This window comes from Hippoglossus stenolepis, chromosome 9, assembly GCF_022539355.2.
Source record: "Hippoglossus stenolepis isolate QCI-W04-F060 chromosome 9, HSTE1.2, whole genome shotgun sequence".
NCBI classification, from domain to species: domain Eukaryota; kingdom Metazoa; phylum Chordata; class Actinopteri; order Pleuronectiformes; family Pleuronectidae; genus Hippoglossus; species Hippoglossus stenolepis.
In genome coordinates this window covers 19,942,350-19,964,925 of record NC_061491.1, presented here as the reverse complement: position 1 = coordinate 19,964,925, position 22,576 = coordinate 19,942,350, and the positions used below count along the sequence as shown (strand labels likewise).

General features: G+C 41.4%; 1 protein-coding gene across 1 annotated transcript in view; it reads right to left on the bottom strand.

Annotated features, from left to right (window-relative positions):
• Positions 1 to 22,331, bottom strand: part of ghra (growth hormone receptor a) — a 31,073-nt gene extending 8,742 nt beyond the window's left edge. Inside the window, exons 1-4 of the mRNA XM_035165049.2 lie at positions 21,931 to 22,331; positions 10,407 to 10,528; positions 867 to 996; positions 149 to 315 (exon numbers count right to left, since the gene is read on the bottom strand). Of these exons, the coding sequence (XP_035020940.1) occupies positions 149 to 315; positions 867 to 996; positions 10,407 to 10,524 (415 nt within the window). The 5' untranslated portion in view covers positions 10,525 to 10,528; positions 21,931 to 22,331. The remainder of the gene's footprint in view (positions 1 to 148; positions 316 to 866; positions 997 to 10,406; positions 10,529 to 21,930) is intronic.
• Positions 22,332 to 22,576: the final 245 nt, after the last annotated feature.

Here is a 22,576-nt window from a genome sequence, read left to right as displayed (position 1 = left end):
ATACCATTTCCTGGAAACTTGTAGAGGTGATCCATCATGCTAAAACATGCTTCACCCTCTTTAATCCACTGGAAATATTGTGAAGAATTCCTCTAGTTCGTTGGATGTATTACAAACATCAGGATATGCACAACTTTTCATTACTAACCAATATTTTCCACTGTAAAACAATCGTCCTCATTAAAAAAGGTGGCGTTTTGGCTGCGCAGCTGCATGCAGTAGGCGATCCAAACAGATGTGTGGTTCACGTCAAAGAAGCATTCCCTGTTTGAATAGTTATAGTGGGGACACTCTTTCCATTCGCTGGTTGGAGAGCTGAAGGAGGGATAAAGTGAAGGATGAAAAAAAGCAAAGGAAGAAATTATTATCATCTGTAGGTTTAAGCATCTGGGACACACGTATATGAATTTAGTGAGATGCGTGGAAAAAAAATAAGCCCCTTTCACACTGGAGAAAACAAGTAGGACCCATTGACATCTGGCTTTTGTCTGGGAAATGGTACAATCAGCATTCATTCATGGGTCAAATGACTCATTCATATAATCTCCTTTTTTCTACAAAGTGGTGGCAATAACTGAATTAGATCCAAATCTTCGTTATACAATGCCACCTGAAAATAGTGCCTAACGGCAAGCGTGTGCTAACAGACTGAGTCACACTACTGTTCAAGTAGCATTCGAAATTTTCCAGTCAGCATTGAGTTTGAAGGGACTAAAGTAAAAGATGCAAATAGTAAACATTGTGTTTTTACTGCTAATCAACGTTTTTCTAGCATGAGACGTTGAACAGAAAGGCAAACCTATCAATTAGCACTTGAAAAGGAGTCTCAACTTTAGTTGAAGTAGGCACAAGGTGAGTTTACTCACTCTTTCTTAAGGTAGAAGACTCGGAGTGCTCCAGGGGAGGACAGGTTCTGGAAGGTGCCTGGACTCCACCAGCAGCGGAATGTCTCCTGCTCCCTGGACACGCAGTCAGTGAAATGAGGCTCATTGGGAGCTAAATGGCAAAGAAACACACAGAAAGGTAAGAGACAGAGTAAACAACACAGACTGCATTAGGCTGTAGAAACACCTCTGTAGGGATTTAGATTATCAGTAAATGAATACTGCAAAATCAAACCTCCATAACTACTCTTACTCATGCTACTTTTGCTGCTAGTCACCAAACAAGCTAGCTAGCCAGCTAACTATAGCCTTTTTGTTGATTCGCTATTTGACTACATAGTTTGAGTGCTCTCAGAATTTACACCAGTGAAATTTGACTAACACATTGTAGTTTCATGCTTTTCATTCCCAGACATGATCTGATGAATAGCTCGCTGTGTTACGTTAAACAGAGGCCGTCCATGACGCTAGCTAGTTACCTTCACTTGAGTGATTAGACTAGCAGCTAGCCGTCTAACATTAATTCCGTCCATCTAATGGCTGACTGATAAACTTTCAGTAAGTTAGGAATCTTCTACTTCTTATGGTAAGTACAACAAGCTAATCACAGTTGTTTGTGTTTATGTAGCCAACATTTTTCTATGATTCCCACAAACGCTGTTTTTAAGCTGTTGTTTTTGTGAAGCTTAGTTTCTGAAGCTCGTTACCTCCCTGTGAATGGCCAAGGCTATTACATGAATTCTAAGTATAGCACAATATGATACTTGAAATATTTCACAGATACATGGGGCCAAATATATCAGCACATGTTATTCTTTTTCTTTTAACATACTTGCACATACACACTACACACAACCTTGATGGAAGCTGTTATGACCAGTGAGCAACGCGAGTCACGCTCTGCTGGTGTGTAGTGGCTAAAGGACTAACTCATAATCTGCAGTGGTTGATGCTGCATCGAGTTTCAGTCCCCGTGCTTTTCCACCATTCATATCTATCCACATACATTTCATGTTGTCCTCTGCCCCACCCCGAGGCCCTGACTCAGCCCCTTTCCACCTCTTCTTCGTCACCCTGTTACTCCTCATCACCAGGCCCTCACCGCCAGTTTGGTGCAACCATAAATAAGCAACTGAGGGTATTGATTTCTGCTCTACCCGCTCTCCCCCAGCTCTTCTCACGGTAACTGCAGCATATATCACACACAGAACCAGGTCATAAACATTTCTTCAGAACACAGGGCAGGAGTTAAAGACAGACTGCAGCAAAAATCTTTGGAGATTCTTTAAGTCATGAAGTTTATGCTATAGGCATGTGCATACATTGTGCCATTTGTGCAGAGACACACACTGAACCAGCATGCATCTATGACTAACATAAACATCCTTATAACCACAGACACCACAACTAAACACCCGGACCTACAAGCCCTACCCCACGCAGGTATCAATCTGCACGCACTCATCATTTATTCACACAGAAAAAGCCTATACACTTTTACTTTGATTACTTTGCTGACTTTCTATTAGATGCCAGTGTAGCCTCATAATTCATTGCATTCCTATGACATTTTGCCTCTAGCTCTCTCACTGCTCCCCCCTTTTTTTTCTCCACCTTCCCTCCCTTCATCTTCTGCACACTGTTGTGGTTCCCAGAGCTTTGCTATTTCAACTTGCCCTCCCTCCCCCATCCAACAAATTCCAGCTGCCAACATCAAAGAGCTTTCTGCAGACGCTGTATGCAAAGAGGGCTCGGAACTACAGACGGACTGATTACGGAAAATGAGTAAAATAGCACCTTGGAAATGCATGTTTTGGGGTTATATGTCTCTTGATGCCTTAGATGTTCATGGTTGGCAAAATATCTCCAACAACCCAATACAATTTTTTAAAGTAAATAATTCCTGATTCATGTGTACTATGTAAATTCCTTAATTTTCATACTTTAAAAATGTAATTATTTACATTGAAAGACAAACTTTGAAAGACTCAAAAGCACACAGACAGAGTTTTAAAAGCTACCCTCAAAGAATGAGGCTCTGCTGGTTAAGGTCAGAAAGTACAGCATTTTTGTACAAGTTGCAAGTTGCAAGTTGCTTCCATGTCTGGTTGGTAGTTGAAGTGTGTCAAAGGTGAGACGATGTGCGGCAACACCTGGAGTCAAGCAGTCTCTACTAATTCTCAACATCTTTTCTTACTCATTTGCTGACACATCATACTTCTCATCTTGCATTATGATGAAATCTGACATCATGAGACTAATCTATACATCGCTACAAATACTTTCTCACCACACCATGTTTTTCAGAGGACATAAAAGCCAAAGGAATTGTTCAAGTTGTAACTGGCTCATAAGCCAGGGGGCAACATCTTGACAGCAACATGTTGATCATGTATAGGCTGGTATATTTTTGTTTTAGGGCCTTACTTGCAGATTTCTGCACATACTAACCATCACAGAGTTTCAGTGATGAGAGCTACATCATGCCTGTACTTGCCAGCTGCCATTAAATGATCAGCAGTTAAAAACCTGATTTAGTGTGCATGTGTGCATGCATGTGTGCACTCCTCCTGGTTGTCCATACATACCATATCTGTGGTTCCTTGTGTGCTGTGTGTGCAGCTGAGACTGATAAACAGCTCTTCGCTTCATGTCCTGTGTTCATCAATCTATACAGAGGAGCTAGGAAACCACTTATCTTCCTTGATGTCAGCTTCAGCCATTAAGGTTCAAAATCCATTAAAAAGCCTAAATAAAGCCCTCTTCCCCCAGCCCTTGTGGCAGCTGGCAAACAGCACTAAAAAGGCGGTGAGAAAGGTGCAAAGAGGCTTTATCGGTTATCGCACTGTGAAATATTTTACTGTCATGAGGAGTGCAAGGAAAATGAGGCTATGACGCTATGAATTACCACCTTTTCCAGCTCATTTGCAGATAGAGGTTAGTAATGAGGTTAATAACGCTTCCAAGGAGAGAGGAAGTATTTGTGAGGGAGGAGGTATGAGGAAAGAAAAAGGGAATAGAGAGAGAGACTGCAGATGGCAACAGTGAGAGAAAGTGAACGTGTTATGATGGAAGACAAAACTGAAAGTCAATGTGAGACCTTTGGCTGCAAAACTAAAACACTTTTGAGAGTAAAACTCATTTGGTCAGTATCTAACAGACAAATTGTGCGTGAAATATTGCCCTTCATGAAAACAGTTTCCGGAGAGGATTCATTATCCATCATCATTCAATGTGAACCCTCAGGGTTCAAGTCTGGTTGACGCAGACTTGAAACTGTTCTCTTAACATATGTTTGTTACTATTAGGGGAAATTACTGATAGGTTAAAAAAAAAACAGCTATAACTGCTATGCAATGATCCCTGAAACAATTTTGTCACTATATTTTTAACAATGTCAGGTTGTTGAAAGTCATCAGACCAAACATTAGGCATCTGTGTGTTATTATTTGATGGTGCACTGACATAAGCTAATCTTTAAAATGTTGCTTTATTTAACATATAAAACTGAATAATCCCTGCTCCCATCCGACATGGAGAAAGTTCTTTGTGATCATCTATTTCAGACTACAGAATACAGTTTGTGAATAGTGCCATGGGTTCTTTTTTTTTATCTTACCTATGCTACAATAAAATAACGCAAAAAAAACTGAACTAAAGCAGACACATAAACAGTAGACATACAGAATCCGAGTGTCTCTTCATTGTGGTATTGGCACATTATCAGTCTGATTGCCCTCTGCTTGAAGAGAACACACACAGTGATGCTGAACAGTAGAAACTGTTATCTCTGGTCACTTCACTCACATTTAGCTCTTGGCTGACTGTAAACACAATTAAATGACAGTCAAGGCCGAAAAGCCAGTGCGAGTCTCAACCCAACCCAAATAGGAGGAATAAAATGAAAATGTGACCTATTTTAGGTTAAAGTTATTTATAAATGTTATATCATGTCACCACAAAGATTGAACTACTGTCAGCAACAACATCTGATTGATACTAGAGCACCCAGGCCAGATGATCCACATCATTTCCTGCACCAGCATCTGACTGTGTGTGTGTCAACCAGATGGAGAAATTGGCAGCACACACTGGCAGCGTGCCTGTCGCTGTGCACATGTCGTATCCCTGCATCACACGCTCAACACACACATGCTGTTTTCTGCAGCGCACACTTGTTGAGGTGTGAATGCATTTACTGCAGAAAGAATTGTTCGTCTTTCACAGGGAATGTGAACATGCATAACACGTAGATGAGATGGGAGAAAGGATGGGACAAGGTTTGGAAAAATCTGACCGGAATTTAATTTATTTCGCAAATGTCCCCATGCTCTTTACACTTAAACAAACATATTTCATTTTTGGAGGAAACTAAAATAGAAAAGCTACTAACTGAGCGTAATAGTGGAGGTTAAATGTTGAGTCAGGAGGCTATGTGGAATTTGAGAGAGCCAGAAAGCGCAAGATGTGGGTCAGAGGAGAAGGGGAGAACGCTGAAAGGCCGCAACAAGATACAAACAAGAGAAGGCAAACAGCTGATATAAATAACATCCAACATGCACAGGCAGGTTCACACATAAGTGCACACACAAACTCACAAAAAACCCACACATGCACACACTGAACTTCCACCTTCAAAACAAAAACAGACAGAGAATATCAAAGTGCCATTGTGCAGCTCCTTGAATACGTCCTGCCTTTCCTCCAAGTGAAACAACAGGACCCATGGCTTCTCGTCCCTGTTTGCATTCGGCAGCACAGGATGACAAGTGCTCGCTCCATCTGATCCTCATGATTCCCATCCATGCTATAGCTTTGAAGTCTAACAGACACAAGCTGGTGTGTTTAACCATGCAGTGACCCAGTCAGCTTATTCAGGTCCCAACCATTTATTAGCCTGAACTAATGATGTTAATCTCCTCTAATGCCATTACAGACTGTAGTATTGGCTTAGTTGTGTCATATTAAGTTAAAGTGAGAGTAAATATAGATGGGCAGGGGTGTTTGGCTTCCAGCACAGACACCTGCACACACACATTGCTCTAGTCACCTTTCTCCCTTTCTGCCTCTCTGGCTTTTTATTGTGGCTTATTCCGACGCGCTGCCATCCGCGCTTCACTAGGGTGTCAGATGTTTTCACAGGGGTCAAAGCAACATGTTAAATTCAGCTGCTGACTATGGCGCCTCACAGAGAGCCGCGAGATCCTCATTTTAGATATGAGATAAAACGACTCCGCTGACATAGCATTAGCTTTTTTTCTTAAAGTTGTTTTTAAGACTAAAATGCATCACTTTAAATGACTTGCTTTTTCTCTAATGCTCATCAGCCTGCCCTTCTGCTTCGAAACATTTTTTTACACTTTTATCAAGATAAGGATGCTTCCTCAGACAAGTTATAAAGACTTTAGTGTCCGATGAGCAGTGCTCTGCTGTTGCATCTGCTATTTCACAGCCATCCTTCATTTACAGAGCGTTGCCTCAACAATGAACTCTCCCTCCCACCATTTAATAGTATGCATTTCCCTCTCCTGCCTTTTAAGGCTCCAACTTTACATGGCACTTCAGACATTGTATCCCACACAAGGCCCCGATTTTGACTCTCAGAGCAAACACACCCACGTCTCGTCTTTGAAGCAGATGTAACTGTAGATTGTGTGTGTGTTTGTGTACAAGCCAGACAGACCCAGCCTCTGCACGGTTACCACTGGTTACCACCTCTGTGGCCAAAAAAGCACAGCCTCATGCAACAGGATCAATCTATAGGCCTGAGGAGCGAGTCCTCTTGAGACACACACAGGCAGACGCTCGGGGAGGGCTGGGGCGAGATGAAGCATATATGTGAAAGAACAGATGAAGACAAACGACTGCCTATAATCACTCTGGTAAACCTTTAAATATATAGCAGCATCTCCAAACGTCTGCTCTTGGCTTGTTATGCGGCTCGCCTGACAACAGACATAAAGATGCGGCAGAAACAGCACAACCAACAACACCCAAAAGCACCAGATGAGGGTTTTCTCACCCACTCCAGAAGATTCAAGATTCACTGATTTCTGCAAGTGTCTGGGAGAAGTGTAAAGTGTAAACGCAAGTGGAGAACAATAGCTGTCGGGATCAGAGGCTGTGCGGTGGTAAACTCGAGAAAGGCGCAGTCTGCGTGTGTTTGCCCCACGCTACCGGAGGCCGTTTCGTGTTTACAGACGTTTTAACGGTTTGTTGAGGAAGACCAGGGCTGCGTTAAACCACCGCTCGCTCAAGACCGTTTCAGCCATTTAACCTCAAACAGTTATCAGTGGTTTGTCTGCGGGCTTATCAGAGAGGTAATGTAAATGAGATAGTGACGTTTGCTACGGCTTGTGAGCAAACACAAAGTCAAAAAACCTGAGGGCAAAGACTCAGAGCTCAGAACCCTATTTAGGGTTTTAGCAATTTAAAGTCAGGAGCCGACACACCCATAACACTAGAACTTTTACTATAACATCATCTGTTTTGCGTGAATATTATCAAATTGATAAATTAACTATGATATAATGATCAGCCCGATGTTACACACATAACTGATGGACCTTCTTTAATCTAGTTTTCATGTGTTATTACATATGGCAAAATCTTAACAGGACACAGCCTTAGATTCTCACTAACTTGTCTGCAATGAGAGTGGATACAATCGGCATTCACCTCCAGGTCAAATGACTCTGCAGTAGACACAGGTTTTAATCAGCTCTGGCTCTGCACGGCTGTGATGGAAGTGTGACACTCGGGTGAACGCGCTAATTTGCCAAGACAGCGAGGTGAGAGAACTCCTCAGCTCTTCACTCGTTCCTGACATCGGACATGAGGCATCAGGGGAAAAAAACAGAAAAGGCAAACTTTTCTGTTTTTTAAATTTTAAATCTGGTTTAGCCACGTTTAAAATATTTACGTACACCCCTCTTACCAAAGACAAGACTGACAGGCATAGTAATAAGTGAGAATTAATGATACCCCAGAAAAATAATATTTTCAATTATTTTTAATTATACTTGATTCATCAAAATTCCATAATGGCCCATAACCATGATCATTTACTCCAGATTGGGATGTTTCCAGGTTATTTACCCTCTGCGGGAAGTGGTTTGACAGGTTCTTTAATAAAAAAGAAGACGAGAAGATTCACAACCAAAATCTGTTGAGCACAAGAATGTGGCAACAAGCACTGGGACCGATTATTTCTGTTTGGAAAGGCAAAGATTAGTTTTTTCACCACTAGAAAAACACCAGAGCACTGAACAATATGTTCAGAAAACATGATAATTTAACCAATGTTCGGGAATTGCTCTGTGGCACTTTGGCCAGCTGAGTTTGTTTTCCTCATAACTCGACTTCACAGATGCATCGCTGAAGCTTTGACCGTTTTATCCTCTGATTGCTGGATTTTAGAAAGTTGCAGATTGTATAAGTGACCCCAGTGACCAAGAACCATGAAAAATATAGTTTGAGCGTGAAGCTGTAACATTCATCAATCAACATGTTACATTAATGGTGGTAATGATGGTTTCCCCCTTTACAAAGCCCCTCAAAAGAAGACGAAGAAGGGTGTGGTCTTATTTTGGCAGAAGAAGATGAGATGATTTGGCATCCTTCAGCTAAAGCTATAGAAAATATTTCCAACAATAAAGAGGCCTCCTAGGGAAGTGGCAAACAGTTAATATACCATAAAAATCACTAATGAAAACATGACCACTTACACACTTCTAATGTATCCTATCACCCATCAGTAAAAAGGATGAATGTGTGACTGCATCTACATTCTCATCATGATATGCATATTTTTATACAGCCTGCACATTAGTCAAGTCAAATCCCAACACCAGACAAACACTGCACGTTGTTAAATGTCAGCTTCATCAAACAGGTTGGGAATATTTAAGTTGCAAAACTAAAAAGAAGAAAGAGAGAAATAATCGGTCCACTGCTGTTAGCTTAAATGCCATTCAGTGTGTCATAGCGTTTCCATAACTATATAAACGAGACGTACTCAAAGGGATCATCAGTACAGGGAGTTGGTACCAATGCAAAAGGAAGGTACTGAGAAAGTTTTTGTATGTGCAGGTACCACATGAAATACTTTATCTAGAGGTAACAGGTGCTGCAGCGGTCTGAGAAGCTGTCCACACAGGGTCTCAGGTCTCTATCGGACGCTGTCTGTCAACCGTTAACGGCAATGAGCAGATGTGCCTAAGAATAAACTGGCGTGACAGGGACTTAAAACACTGTGCATACAAAGGATGACAAACTGTGGTGTCAAATGTTTTCAGAGCCATTAAATGACTCTGCATGTTAATGTTGCCTTAGAAAGAAAGAAAGAATAGAATAGAATGGAATAGAATGGAAAAATGGGAAAATCATAAAAAGATTAAAAAGCGTAATTGTATTTTCTTTATATTCAAGGAAAGAAAGAAAGAATAGAAAAGATAAATTTGAAAATATGAAAAAATATTAAAAAGTGCGATTTTTGATTAATTTACATTCAAGAATGACAAACTGTGGGCATAACAACGTTCAAAGATAATCAAAAAGAAAGACACAAAGAATAGAAGAGAAAAAACGTTAATTGATCAAATTAAATCAATAAATATTATTGTGATGCATATGGACACGCTGCTAGTTCAATCTTTCTGCACTATAATTCTGCACTATAATCTTTACAGACAATGTCTCAACTCTCATTTCTCAAACAAATTCATTTCTAAAATATTCAGTAAAACAGCAGCGAGGGTCTGAACAGAAAATGGTGTCTTATCGGTCTCTCAGAAACAGATAATGTAGACACGTCCTGACAAACAACAGCAGAGACGATCCCCTCTGTGGAGTTGCAGTATCTTTGCTGTGAGAGTTTCCCTGAATCATGCGCCGTTCCCGCAAAAGGTAAACTAGTTAAACAAGAACTGTCTTGGCCAAAGTTGCGGGGGCCGCACACTTTCACCCTGTTCAATCTGCAGTCGCTCCATCCGGTTGGCAGAAGTTACCAACTCATCACCATCTCTCATCACCATCTCCTGTTTGAGACTGGAAATGGTGCCGTGAAAGACATCATAATTCATGTTAAAAGTCCTATCTTGGAGAGAAGGGGGGGAGTTTGGCCTGTTTGCTCAGCCGCCGCATTCTTTCACCTAATTATTTCAAATGGCTCTGTGACAACTGGATTAGCTGGCTGAACATCCTGCATCCTCCTGTCCCTGGACTTTGATAGAGAAGCCCCAGCCATATATTTACCCTGGCTCTATTGATCACAACCTGTTTGACAAGCCAAACCAGGAAAGTGCTGCATTTGCTCAACGCTGGACCTCGTGTATCTGAGCAAACAAAGCATTCTGCAACTGATGTCTGACATAAGACGCGATAACAAGTGTCAACAGCAAAACCTGCCTCACATCTGTTAATGTTCCATGAGCTGCATGTAGAGATTGTCTTAAAAATATATTTCTTTTTGCTAATTTGTCCTCACAACAAGAAGTGGAAAAAAACACATCAATAACCCACCTGATGTTGTCATGTGGTCCCGGTCCAAGAGAAACGCCGAAGCGGGAGTGGACGGCCAGTCCAGGCAGGAAATTAGGAGAAGGATCAGGAGGTGAGAGGAGGGTGAGGAGACGGCCATGATGCTGGAGACAGAGAGAGAGACAGAGGCACTGTGATTATAATTATCAGCTGGACCCCATGATGACATACCCATGTTGAAAAAAAAACTCCTTCCTTCCCTCCCCTGTTTCCTCCCTTTCTTTCTCTCTGCCCTATGAGGACAACTGCGGCTGCCATTTATTTTCAGCTGGTGTCTGTGAAATCCAACACGAGACCAGGCATAGTTAATAATTGTCCCAGGTTGCTGCAGTGGCAGTTGGAGATCAAATGTATGAAACATATTTTTCTTTGTAAATGTGCTGTTTGTGTTGGTGATACTTTTCGCTCTAAATTGGACAAAAGAAAATCCCAATAACATTTCTCCAGCTTAAGCCTATTCGCCATTAGCTGTGATTTTATACAGAAATACCTACTGGGGGTTCAGATATCACAGAAAGAAACGAAATTCAAAACATCTGCAAAAAGTCACACAGAAGCTGCTTTTAGCCATGAACTGAACTTCGGATATTTTCCAGAGTATGCAAATGTCAGAGTTCTTGCTCCAGACATTTACCTGAACTTTTCCTGCCCACTTGTGAAATGTCTGTAAAATTCACAGCAAGCATGTGGGCGTGTTCATGGAGTTTCGGACATGTAATGGATGCAAAAAAAAAAAAAAAGCATGTAATTTCAGCAGCTGAATTATATGTATAATGTATAATATATATCTGCCTAATACATGCTCTATCTTCCTGAATTTTCCTGTTGTTGTTAACACGTCTGACTGGAGCAATTTTCCTTCTGAGTCCTTCATATGTGAAAGGCAAAGTCATTTTCTGGACCAACTTCATATAAGGTAAAATTAACCCTGTAATTTTTGGGCCTTTTGGTTGCAGCAGTTTGCACTTCAGTTGCAGTTGATATGGTAAAACAGACATGCACTACGTATTTTCTTCAGAGGAGGTGCATGTGTGAACGCAAATGTCCGAATGAGACGCTCCGCAGTTTCTACGGACTTTATCCGCCTGACCTCCTAAAGCTGCACCAGACTGCTCCACCTCTCACCTGAACGAGGAGGATTTGTTGCTGTTTAGACACGTCTGTGCAGAGAACCTCCTGTTGTGTTGTGCTCGTGTGAAAGGCAAACTCTGGGTAAACTCTGAGGCCACTTCTACCTGGAGGTCACGTCTGAAAACGGGTTTAGCAAACAGTTGCTTATCTACACATCCATGAGATACATTAGCGGTAGCATTGATTAGCAGTCATTCTGGCCACCTCACTCTACTTTCAGCTCTGTTTTTGGTCTCCACCAACTTCTGAACAAAATAATGCTCTGTAGCCCCTAAATCTTTTATCATGTTCATTAGCTAGCTGCTGTAAAATACCCCTGAAGGAAACTGCACAGTCAGCGATATTTATCTGTGGGTTCATTATTACATACAGCTTTAAGCTCTCTCATCACATAAAGCCTGGGACACACTGCCGGCATTACTCGTACGTGGCAGTCGCAGAACTTATTGGTTGTCATTTCCACGCCCATGTTGACAGGTTAGAGCGGCCACACTGCCTACATGAGAGTCCCACCTCGCTACTGTCACACACCATTTAGAGTTTCTCACCTATTGTTCTTGAGAGACGCCTGTGATTCCCAGCATAAGTTCACAAAAAAGACTTGTTGATATTCATAATGACATAATTCCAGCAACATTACATTTTCATTTATTTTCAATGTCTGGACTATATCTGAAAATAGGCATGAAAAAATATTGGGTTTTTAAAAATAATTTTTGCAATTACATGTCATCAATGGAGAAAGGGGAGGCTACATGTGTACAGACGGTCAATGTTGACAGTAATGATTTAATGTCAATAATGTTTTTATGTAAAATAGTGAAAAAAAAGGCCTTTATCAAAGGCAAACTCTAGTAGCAGCGCTGCAGCAGACACGTCGGCGGTGCAGACACATAACAGCAGCTGCAGCAGTTCAGAGAGGTAGGCGTCAGGCACACCAGGTAGGCAGTGCGGCCCAGGCTAATCAAGCAAGAGTAGCTATTGCATTTAGTGTCGTTATCACATTGTTTAACGAAATACAGGACAATCATTTCCCCTGAGCCTGATTCCTCTCCTACAAATGTCCCCCCCCGACACCTTTAAATAAGAGATGTGGTGACTGTCTATCTCGCCCAGGCTATCCCGGGAGATTTTTTTTCCCAGTATGTGTTTGGTCGTACAGAAAACCCCAGACGAACTCTTCCTCCAATGCGCTGGTGTTGGCGGAGAAGTTCTACCAGTCAAGTACGACCTCTAAATATAGGCCCAACTTTCTGTCCGCACCCTTGGCTATTTACAGCTGTGTCTCCACAACCTCGCTGGGCAGCCAACAAGCCCAAACGGGGAGCCTGAGTTTCTGAGGGCAACAGTGCCATTATTTTTACCCAATTCTGGTGTGACCTGAGGACAGAGGATCTTAAAGACCTACAGCATAACTACAGTGTGCAACAGAGCATACCAGGTTATCCTTTATGTATTTACTTAGGGTTGGGGGCCGAGAGATAAGAAGCCAAAAGACCAATTCACGATATATTTTTACTTACATAGAGTGACAACTACTGAGCAACTGTGACAATACCACATTTTCACATTTTCAAATCCAACACGCTTGGAGTGAGCCTTGCAAGACTTAGTGGGAGGTAAATGCCAGGACAAAGTTCATATGAGTGTTTGTTCAACAGCATATATCAAACACTGGCACCTCATCAGGGGGAGGATGCCAGATCTCCATTTACTCTGGATTAGATTTACTGCAGATTTCAAATAAAGCCCATAAGAAGTGCAACTACAGCAAAAGCAAAAGGAGAAAAACATTGAACTAAACACACAACAGCAAAATGTGGAAAAACTCACCTTTTGCAAAATTGAAGTTACTCATTGTAGACTCTCAATGGGACAATGACTATGTTTACATGGACATCGAATTTCGATATTGACCAAATTAAGACAACAGTCTGAATGAGACACTGCCATGTAAACAATATATTCTCAGATTACCACAGGGTTTTTCTCTGGTGTTTGATGGATTGTTGATGTAGACTTTATGGCCACTTATTGGCCCGACATGATTGTTTGAGATATTTTCAAAAATTGAGGTAAAAATATTTGTTCAAAGAAACTCAGCAGTAGTGAAGACAAGGTCTTAATTGCGCCATAACATCTTATTGGAACTCCATTGATATAAACATTCAGTCGTCAGTGTGTGCGTGTGCGTGTGCGTGTGCGTGTGCGCATTCCAAGGGTCAAGAGGCCACACATGCCCGAGTTATACAAAGCAAGAATTCATGGCAGGGAGCTGTCAGGCAGCAGGCTCATCTGGCCTGAACCAAAAAGCTCCATTTAAAATCAATCATTTACAATTGTCAACCCTTTTCTACATCTGATATTTTTGCCCGAGTTCGTTTTCTGACTCCCACTCCAGCTTGCTTCATGTCTGACTATCTTCTGTTCTGAAATCATAATTGAAAACATTTAATTTTTCGCTCCTCATCAAAAGCTGAAGCACCATTATTATGGTGAATTGAACATCGCTTTAATGAGCACTTTAAAATTGTTCGTCTTCTTCTTCTCCTCTTTTATTCCTCGGCATTGTCTTTTCTTTCAGAGCGTAACATTCTTTAATCAGTTGAGGAACCAAAGTGTTATAAAAGAGGGCCAAACAGCCCCTCCATTCCAACATGTGGCCTCATGTTAATCCCAACATTAGTCTCCCCCTCTCTCTCTCTCTCTCTGTGAAAGCCCTGGCAGGCCTGGTGCTTCTTCTCCAACTCGTGCACATTTCTCCCCCATTCCTCTTCTTCTCCGGGGCCAATTACAGGCTCCCAGGCTCGCGGGAAGGCTGCCTGAGCCAATCAGAAAAGAGGGAGGCTCAGCCCAAGCCTCCTGGGGTCCCTTGGTAAACATTTAAGGCATCTGTGGTCAACCTTCCTCCCACTACCTCTGCCCCACACACACACACACACACACACACACACACACACACACACACACACACACACACACACACACACACACACACACACACACACACACACACACACACACACACACACACACACACACACACACACACACACACACACACACAAGGGCATCACACATACAAACCCACACACACACACACACACATGGCACCCCACTGCCAGAACCAGGCTTCTCTCCCGTGTTTCCTCAAATCTCTATTAGTCATCTGTGCTTGTTCAAAAGGATCTGCCAGGCAAGGGAGGTTAAAGACCAAGGGGGTTTGGCGGGGTAAGGGTGAAGCCAGGGGAAAAAAAGTTTAAGGGGTGAGAGGTCACATCGTGTCTGTATTAGTCCCTTCTATAGCTGCAGGAGAAAAGTATGCACACACACACAAAGCGATTTTGTGAGCCAAAATTCATCTGAGGTTCCACCAAAGAAGAAGCAGAAAGAGTGCAGTGTATGCGCAGAAATATTAAGTCTTCATGACTCAGTCACCATTTTTCAAAACATGACCGAACTCACAGTCATGTCCTTATTTACCTTGTTCCCACTTTTTGGATACGACTGGATCCAGGGAGGTAAAAGTTCAAATTTATGAGGAGAGGGGAGTGGCCTTATGAAACAGACTCTCCTTTTTCTACACTATTGGTGCAGGGTCATTACAGGGGAGAAAACATTACCAAGAGGAAAAATGCGAAGAGCCTTTTCAGAGTTATGAGGAAACTAAGATAGTTACAAGGCAATAAAACAAGCAGATTTGCAAGATTCATCCACACAGACACAGTTATAGTTTCTTAATATATCAATTGTTATTGTGGAAGAAATATACCTGGAGACAGTATTTGACTGAAATGTTGTATTAAATGTTCTTATCTAGCAAGTGTAGACAGTGTTTGGGTGTTTACACTTATTATTAGGAAAGAAAAGAAAAAGGTAATGCTCATTAAACAAAAACATATCTGAAGTCATATCTGAAATAGGTTCTAGCTTACTGCTTTTGAATACACTATAAATATAGTGGGAGTGATTTGGCCCTATTGTGTCTGTTGGGGAGCTTATCTTGTTTTTTATTTGCTCATAAATTGGTTATTGGCTGACACATGCTTCAGATACACTGTTTGACAAGAGTCCATGGACAATAAACCAAGAGACATTTTCAAAGTTACGTTTCTTTTTCTCTTTCTGAAGTGCAGAAATGTCAGGTTTTCTCATTAGATGGAAACCAACAGATTTGTCCACATTCTGAGAGATATTGAGAAGTTTTAAAGATTACAGAAATTTAATTAAAATAGTTTTTTTTAAACCTCTTCGTACATGTTTTCTTGTTGAGGTGCCCATGAGGAAAGTGACCCAGATACATGCATTAAGTGAACAAACAGTCAGTACTGAATTAGTCAAGTATTTATACTTGATGATCACCTATAATAACATTAAATTAATGCAAAAAGGAAATTCTACAAATAAAGCCATTAAATCAAAAATGGTTTTGGATCTTAGTGGCCTTAAAGGCATACAGTTCAATATTTCACTTTTTACTCGTAGTGCTACAGAGCAAGCAACAAGTGGGTCATAATTTTGTCAGTCATTCATGAAGAGAAACATTGAAATAGACACAGGTGATGCAATACACAGCATTGAAAAACCAATACGTATATGCCTGGTATCCCATAGATGTTGTTTAATTAGTCAGTTTTATCACATATAAGTATCAAAGAACATGTAGGGCCTCCTCTTGTAGCAGAAATGTTTACTCAGACTCCATTTAACAGACTTACTTTGTACTTTTATCTGAGTACATTTTCAGAAGTAATTTCACTTCTACTTGGGTAATAATTATTTTAACCATTGGTTTTACTTGAGCACTGGTTTGGAAAAAAAAGTTAATTTCCTAGTATTTCCACCCCTGCTGAGTGTTAACTTATAGGTTGAATGTAATAATTTCACCATACATCATACATTCATTAACACAATTATACAAACAATGTACATCCATGCACAAACATAAAAGCACACAGGAAAATGAGGTCGCCCTAAAATGGGATAATGACTGTAATGACCACGTGCTGGGATGGACTCAAGCTACACGGACCATCTCCAATGAGTTGTTGTCTACAATCTGTGTGACACCGGCACACACACACACACACACACACACACTCATTAAGACAGAAGACACGGGCATTCAGCTTATAATTGGCACCTTTGCCTGAGTCAAGTGATTGGTCCAGATGAAAGGTAGTGAAAAGCAGACAGAGTTTGACATCAGAGGTCAGTTGTAAATGTGTCACTGGTGGTAAAAACAACACAGAGAAATTCTCCTCAGAGGGCGTCAGACACTCCCAACTAATACTTCACTTGATCTTAAACGTTGGCTCCTATATGCACTGTGCAATTTTTGCCAAGCTCAAAGAACACAATTGCGAGAAAAACGCAGTGTAAGCTATAGCCATCAGTTCAAAAGTACATGTTCCTACCACTGGTTGATTTAAAGTTTTGGAGACTAAAGTCTACCTGTGTAAAATATTCTGGTACCGTCAGAAATTCTGGTCCGATTTTTTTACAATGAAACTGCTGCTGCAACCATTGTCTAAAAATACTCTGGCCAATGACATACAGTTTGTTCAATACAGTAAAGTAAATAATAAGGAACAAGGAAAAGCTTGTTCTGTGTTTTGCTGCATCTTCAGAAAGGATGATGCAAGTTGATGACATCTCTCTCTATGTGTATATAGTTGTACACTTAGAGACTGACTCTTGAGTTTTTCCTGCCAGAGTGCTTATCTCACTGGGCCTACTTACGGCTGCAGGAGCGTTAAAGAAAGATGTGAATCAATCTGGTTTGACCTTGTTAATTACTATGAAACCAGTGACTGAATTAGCAGCCAAACCTGCATAGCTAAATCCCGAGGCATTCAGGGTCTGACAGCCTGCAACCAAAGGCAATCAACTATAATCCTGGAATCAGGCCCATATGAATAAAGCATGAATTTGTGACACCACAAAGCATCTTTAATTGGAGCGGGGGACCACAGAGGGTGAGTAGGAACAAGCACTTTGGGTAAAATGTGCCAACGTTAGCTAGCCAGTGGTGAAGCCAGGATTAGGCTCCGACAGGAAAACATGCAAATGAAATATAACTACTCACAAAAACTTAACAAGAGGATTTATTTTGAACCATTGTGCTTTTCTACATCAGCCAATTTTGCACTGCCAGCTCCTCCAAGTAGTCAGTTTGTGAAAGGTGTTAAAGCACTTCTGATAAATGGTAAATGGTCTGTATTTATATAGCACTTTTCTAGTCTTGATGATCACTCAAAGCGCTTCACATTTGCCCAGAGCTTTTTGCACACATGCATTCATACAGTGCATCTATGTGCAGCACTGTCTCTATCGTACATAACTCACACACTGCTGGCCTTCGGGGGCAATTAGGGGTTCAGTATTTTGCCCAAGGCCAGCAGAGTAAGGGAGAAGGGGATCGAACCGGCGATCTGCTGATAAGTGACGACCCACTTGTAATCTGAAAATGTCACCTAATACAGCTGCAAAATGGCCACATGATAAAGGCTGAGAACATCGGAAAAGTAGAGCCTGACTGGTTTATCGGTTGGCTGGTTAAATTGGTTGATATGATTCTTTTCAGAAAGTAGATTTGAGTTGGTTGTAAATTGTTTGCATTATTTGTTAAATAAAACTTAAACTTAAACTTAAACTGGTTCCGTTTTCTGTAATTCAATTACATTGTTACCTCCCCACCCTTCCCCTTGACCCATTCGGGGAACATAACATCGACCAATATATCGGTATCAGAAATGTTTTACTCCCTAACATCGGTATCGGCCCCCAGAAATCCATATTGGTCGAAAGAGTAAGGTGCGAGAGGCAGCCTGACGAACTTTAAAACATATGATAATAATTTAGAAAAGATGCCAGTTTGGCACACTCCTCATCTTGTTAATGATCGTGCTCAAACTTTGATGTTCCTGATTTTGAGGTCACTGAAAACCAACTGGATCTGTGCCAAAATGAGAAGTTGTTATTTATCTTGGTGATAAACAAAACTAGACAAATGTATACAGTTGTGTAAACGTTGACATTTTTACAGCAAAATCACATCATGCCTTTCACATACTGAGAATCCATAAACTTCCCAACACCTGAATTAACTGGAATAACTGCCTCAGCGAGGTGACGCTTTACTCTATGACTGCGACAACTGTTCTATCATTTAACCAATTTTGTGGCTTAGTTATTATATCTTGACGTGATCATTTTTGTGTGTACACGCACACAAAGTAGTCCAAGGTCCACCATTAGGTCTCTCCGTAATTACACAAGAATTACGCAAATATATTTTCTGCCCTCGACCTTTCCCTTTCTTGCGTAATCTCTGTCTTTAAAATATTCAACATTTGTGTAAACATACCACAGGCTTCAACATGAGCCTGTTGCACCAGACAAGAAGAAGAAGAAGAAGAAGAAGAAGAAGAAGAAGAAGAAGAAGAAGAAGAAGAAGAATCCAGAGACGCTCACACAAGAACTGCAACAGCTACTCCTCATATCCTTGTACTGTTGGATGTATTTACATGCATTAATTAACCTGTAAGCATGTGTGCTCGAGTGTGTATGTGTGTGTGGGGAGAAGGTATACACGCAGGCACGGTGTGTTGTGTGAGTGCGTGTGTGAGTGTGTCGGTGTGGGGGAGTATATATACGCAGGCATATGGTACGTTTTTAACTCGGATGTGTGTGTGTTTGAGTCAAAGTGTGAGTGCATGTGTGTGTGTGGAGAAACTATACACACGGGCACAGTATGTGTTTTTAACCTGTGTTCATGTGTGTCTGTTTGTGTGTATGTGTACTCTGTGAGGACCATTTTGAGCATAGACCTTACGGAGTGAGAACATTTTTGGAAAGTGAGGACATTTTGGCCGGTCTTCCCTTTTCAAAGGCTTGTTTGAGGGTTAAGACTTGGTGTTAATGTGAGGGTTAGAATTAGGTTTAGGTTATTTACAAGAAAGGGTGTGCGAGTGTGAGCGTGCGTGTGTGTCTGTGTGTGTGTGTGTGTGTGTGTCTCTCAGGCATTCAGATCTGGCTACTGGATGGCTCTAATGTCTCCTGCTCCTATTTCATAAGAGAGAGTGGAAAACTCAGAGTCAGCACACTGGCATGAGAAGAGCCTCTGCTGGACGCAGATCAGGACACACATCTGCAAACCCCGCCATGGTCTGTGCGTGTGTGGGAGGCGAGACAGGGAAGGAGCTGCCGTGTGTGTGTGTGTGTACGCCCGTGCACGGATATGTGTGCGTTAAATCAAGTGTGTGCATTGGAGTGATAAGAAGAAAGGTAAAGAGAACAAGCAACAGAGTACAGCAGACGTAGAAAGTGTGTGCACCGTACAGAGCAAACATTTGATCCTAGTGGAGAATGTCTGCTGTGGTGGTGAATGCTACACACTCATTGCTTCAACTTGAAGAGTTGACAAGTGTTTAAAAGACGATATCAAAGTTCTTGTTGCTTCTTGTTTAAAGTACACGTGCTCAGATCTGCAAGCTGCTCTAAATCCTGCACTTTCTCCCTCGTTGTCGGACACACGCGTATATATCCTGAGAGTCATGCACACCACTAAAGACTAAAATCGAATGGTTTCCAGAGTGTTGTCAAAGGGTGTAGAACGTAACAGCTGTACTTAATGTTGTACGTGGGAGTGCGGCAGACACTGAGACAGAAACTGATGGAGCTAACGTCTCTTTAAAACTTCTCACCTCTTCTATTTAAAAAAATCCCCTCTTTCATGTACCTGGTGGATGCTAATGGCTGCCATTACGATGTCCTTCATCGTGCTTTACCTCTGCTTTAGTGCTTACTGAGCGAGCATTCCAACGTTGAGTCCCATTAAACGTGATTCAGCTACATTCAGGTGAATATTTTCAAACCACCCTGTTTGAATGAAAAAGGATATATGGACCCTAACACAAGTATCAATGGGAAGAGATTTCGGAGGATTATTAAATTGGCCTCTAAACTAACAGCATCCAGTGGACGTAATAAACAAGCAGTTTTTCATACAGCTGCGTGTGATGTGATTTAGATACAACGAACGAGCCATTACAGAGGAAAACTGCGAGCAAAGCATTCCTGTCAAGTTCATAAACACATTACAACTAAACAGGAGACCCAACAGTGCAATAAAACTGTCTCTGAGGAGATTAATTAGCCAGTCCCACTACAGAGCAAAACAAACCTTTAGTTAAATTATTATTTTACATAAAACATGAATGGCTCCAGAAGATGTGAGCAATGAGGCTGAGAATCCTTTTTTTCCCACCAAAAACAACAACCTTGGAGAGCATTGAACAAGGCCGTGCGTATGTAGGTTTACACATTGTGTCTAATCCCAGGGTGTGTGTTTCCTAATTGAAACAGCAGAGCAGGGGAAGTGTTGACAAGAGCAAACAATGTGAGAGGAGAAGCTGAAACTAAAATGATTTGAAATTTACTAAAAAAGCTGAAGCAGTTCAATGGGATACAATCTCTGATATTCTGGATACTGGATGATAAGTATTCCCACTTATTCGATGTTATCAATACAGTGTAAGACCCTGGATTTATGTATATTAAATCTCTAGGTTGTCCTCCAAACTAGTTTAGCCTTGGTTAGCCTTGTTGAAGCTCTGGCAAAAAAAGTGTTTTACATATTTTTAATATTAATTCTGACCATTAGCTAAAAATTGCGGTTTTCCTGTTTTATATATAATTGAAAAGTGAATTTCTAGAGAATTTTGGGGCTGTTTTAATGAAACCAAAGTGTCAACATGAGCTGATCGTGGCAACTTCTGACTGACACTTCTCATTGTTTGTGATTTAACAGGCTGAAACACTTGAAAATTGATGTTCATCACCTGTAAAGTCACTAATCATAGTTGTACTTTATGAATATCTATCTGTTATGGGCCAAACTGAGGTCCATATACACATGGATTGTGTCAAGAATTAAGCAACTCTACAAAATATTTAGAAATATTCTGGCAATTTTAGCAGGTCCTTCTTACTATCTTAATCATAAATCACAATATACAGCTAAAAACATTAAATAAAAGTCCTCACGTGTCGTCAGTAAGGGGGAGACAACTCAGCAGTCCAAACCAACCATGTCTGTCACCTCATCCCCACAGTGTCTTACACCAAAGTGCAGCGGAATCGTAGACAACCTCAAGTTTCTGTGGTTTTTAATGTGGGCTCTTATCAACAATGCAAATGAAGTCAAGCACAAGCTACAGGCAGGTTGAAGTGAGAATCTCTCACACTCAGCAGCCAGATGCGTAAAGACAATGTAAAGCAGTCTGAAGGAAAGTTTTACGCGTCGTGCGTCTAGCTGCGTAAAACCGGACTTTCTGGAACATGTTGACAAAAGACGCATAAAACCACTCACTTGTTGTGATGTCTCGAGCGGATCGACTTTTCAGAACTTGGTCATCTGATGTCCAGCGTGAGCACCGACAGGCGCGGAAAAGTCCTGCTCCCGCACCTCGAGCCTGCTGCTCGGCCCCGAAACGAGATCTGATCCGAGCAGGATTTGTTCACATCGCCCACCCACACCTCGGCTCGAGTGTGCGCCGCTTCCCCTCGGACGGTTTTCTGTCTTTTCTGCCACTCACTTCATCATCAAGCCCGATCTGTACGTTCAGGGCTGCACACACACACACACACACACAACACCACCTCGCTGGGACTGAGCCACTGTGTGTGTGTGTGCTTGTATGTGTGCGTGTATGTGTGTGTGTGTTTCACATGGCGGCGAAGCGCCCTCATCTGCCAACAATCCACTCTTACTCCATGATGAGCTGAGAGAGAGCGAAGAAGCCTGCAGGGACAAACCTCCAAAATAAAAGCCAGAGGGAAAGAGCAGCCTGCTGCAACACTTTCTCTTTACTGTGACAAAAATATGAAATATACATTTTATTCTGTGGTTTCATTGCATTTCATATTAAAACTATCATACAGTTAAAGAAAAAATATTTTAATTATAAACCAATGCAACTGATTTCCTATTGATAGATAGATAGATAGATAGATAG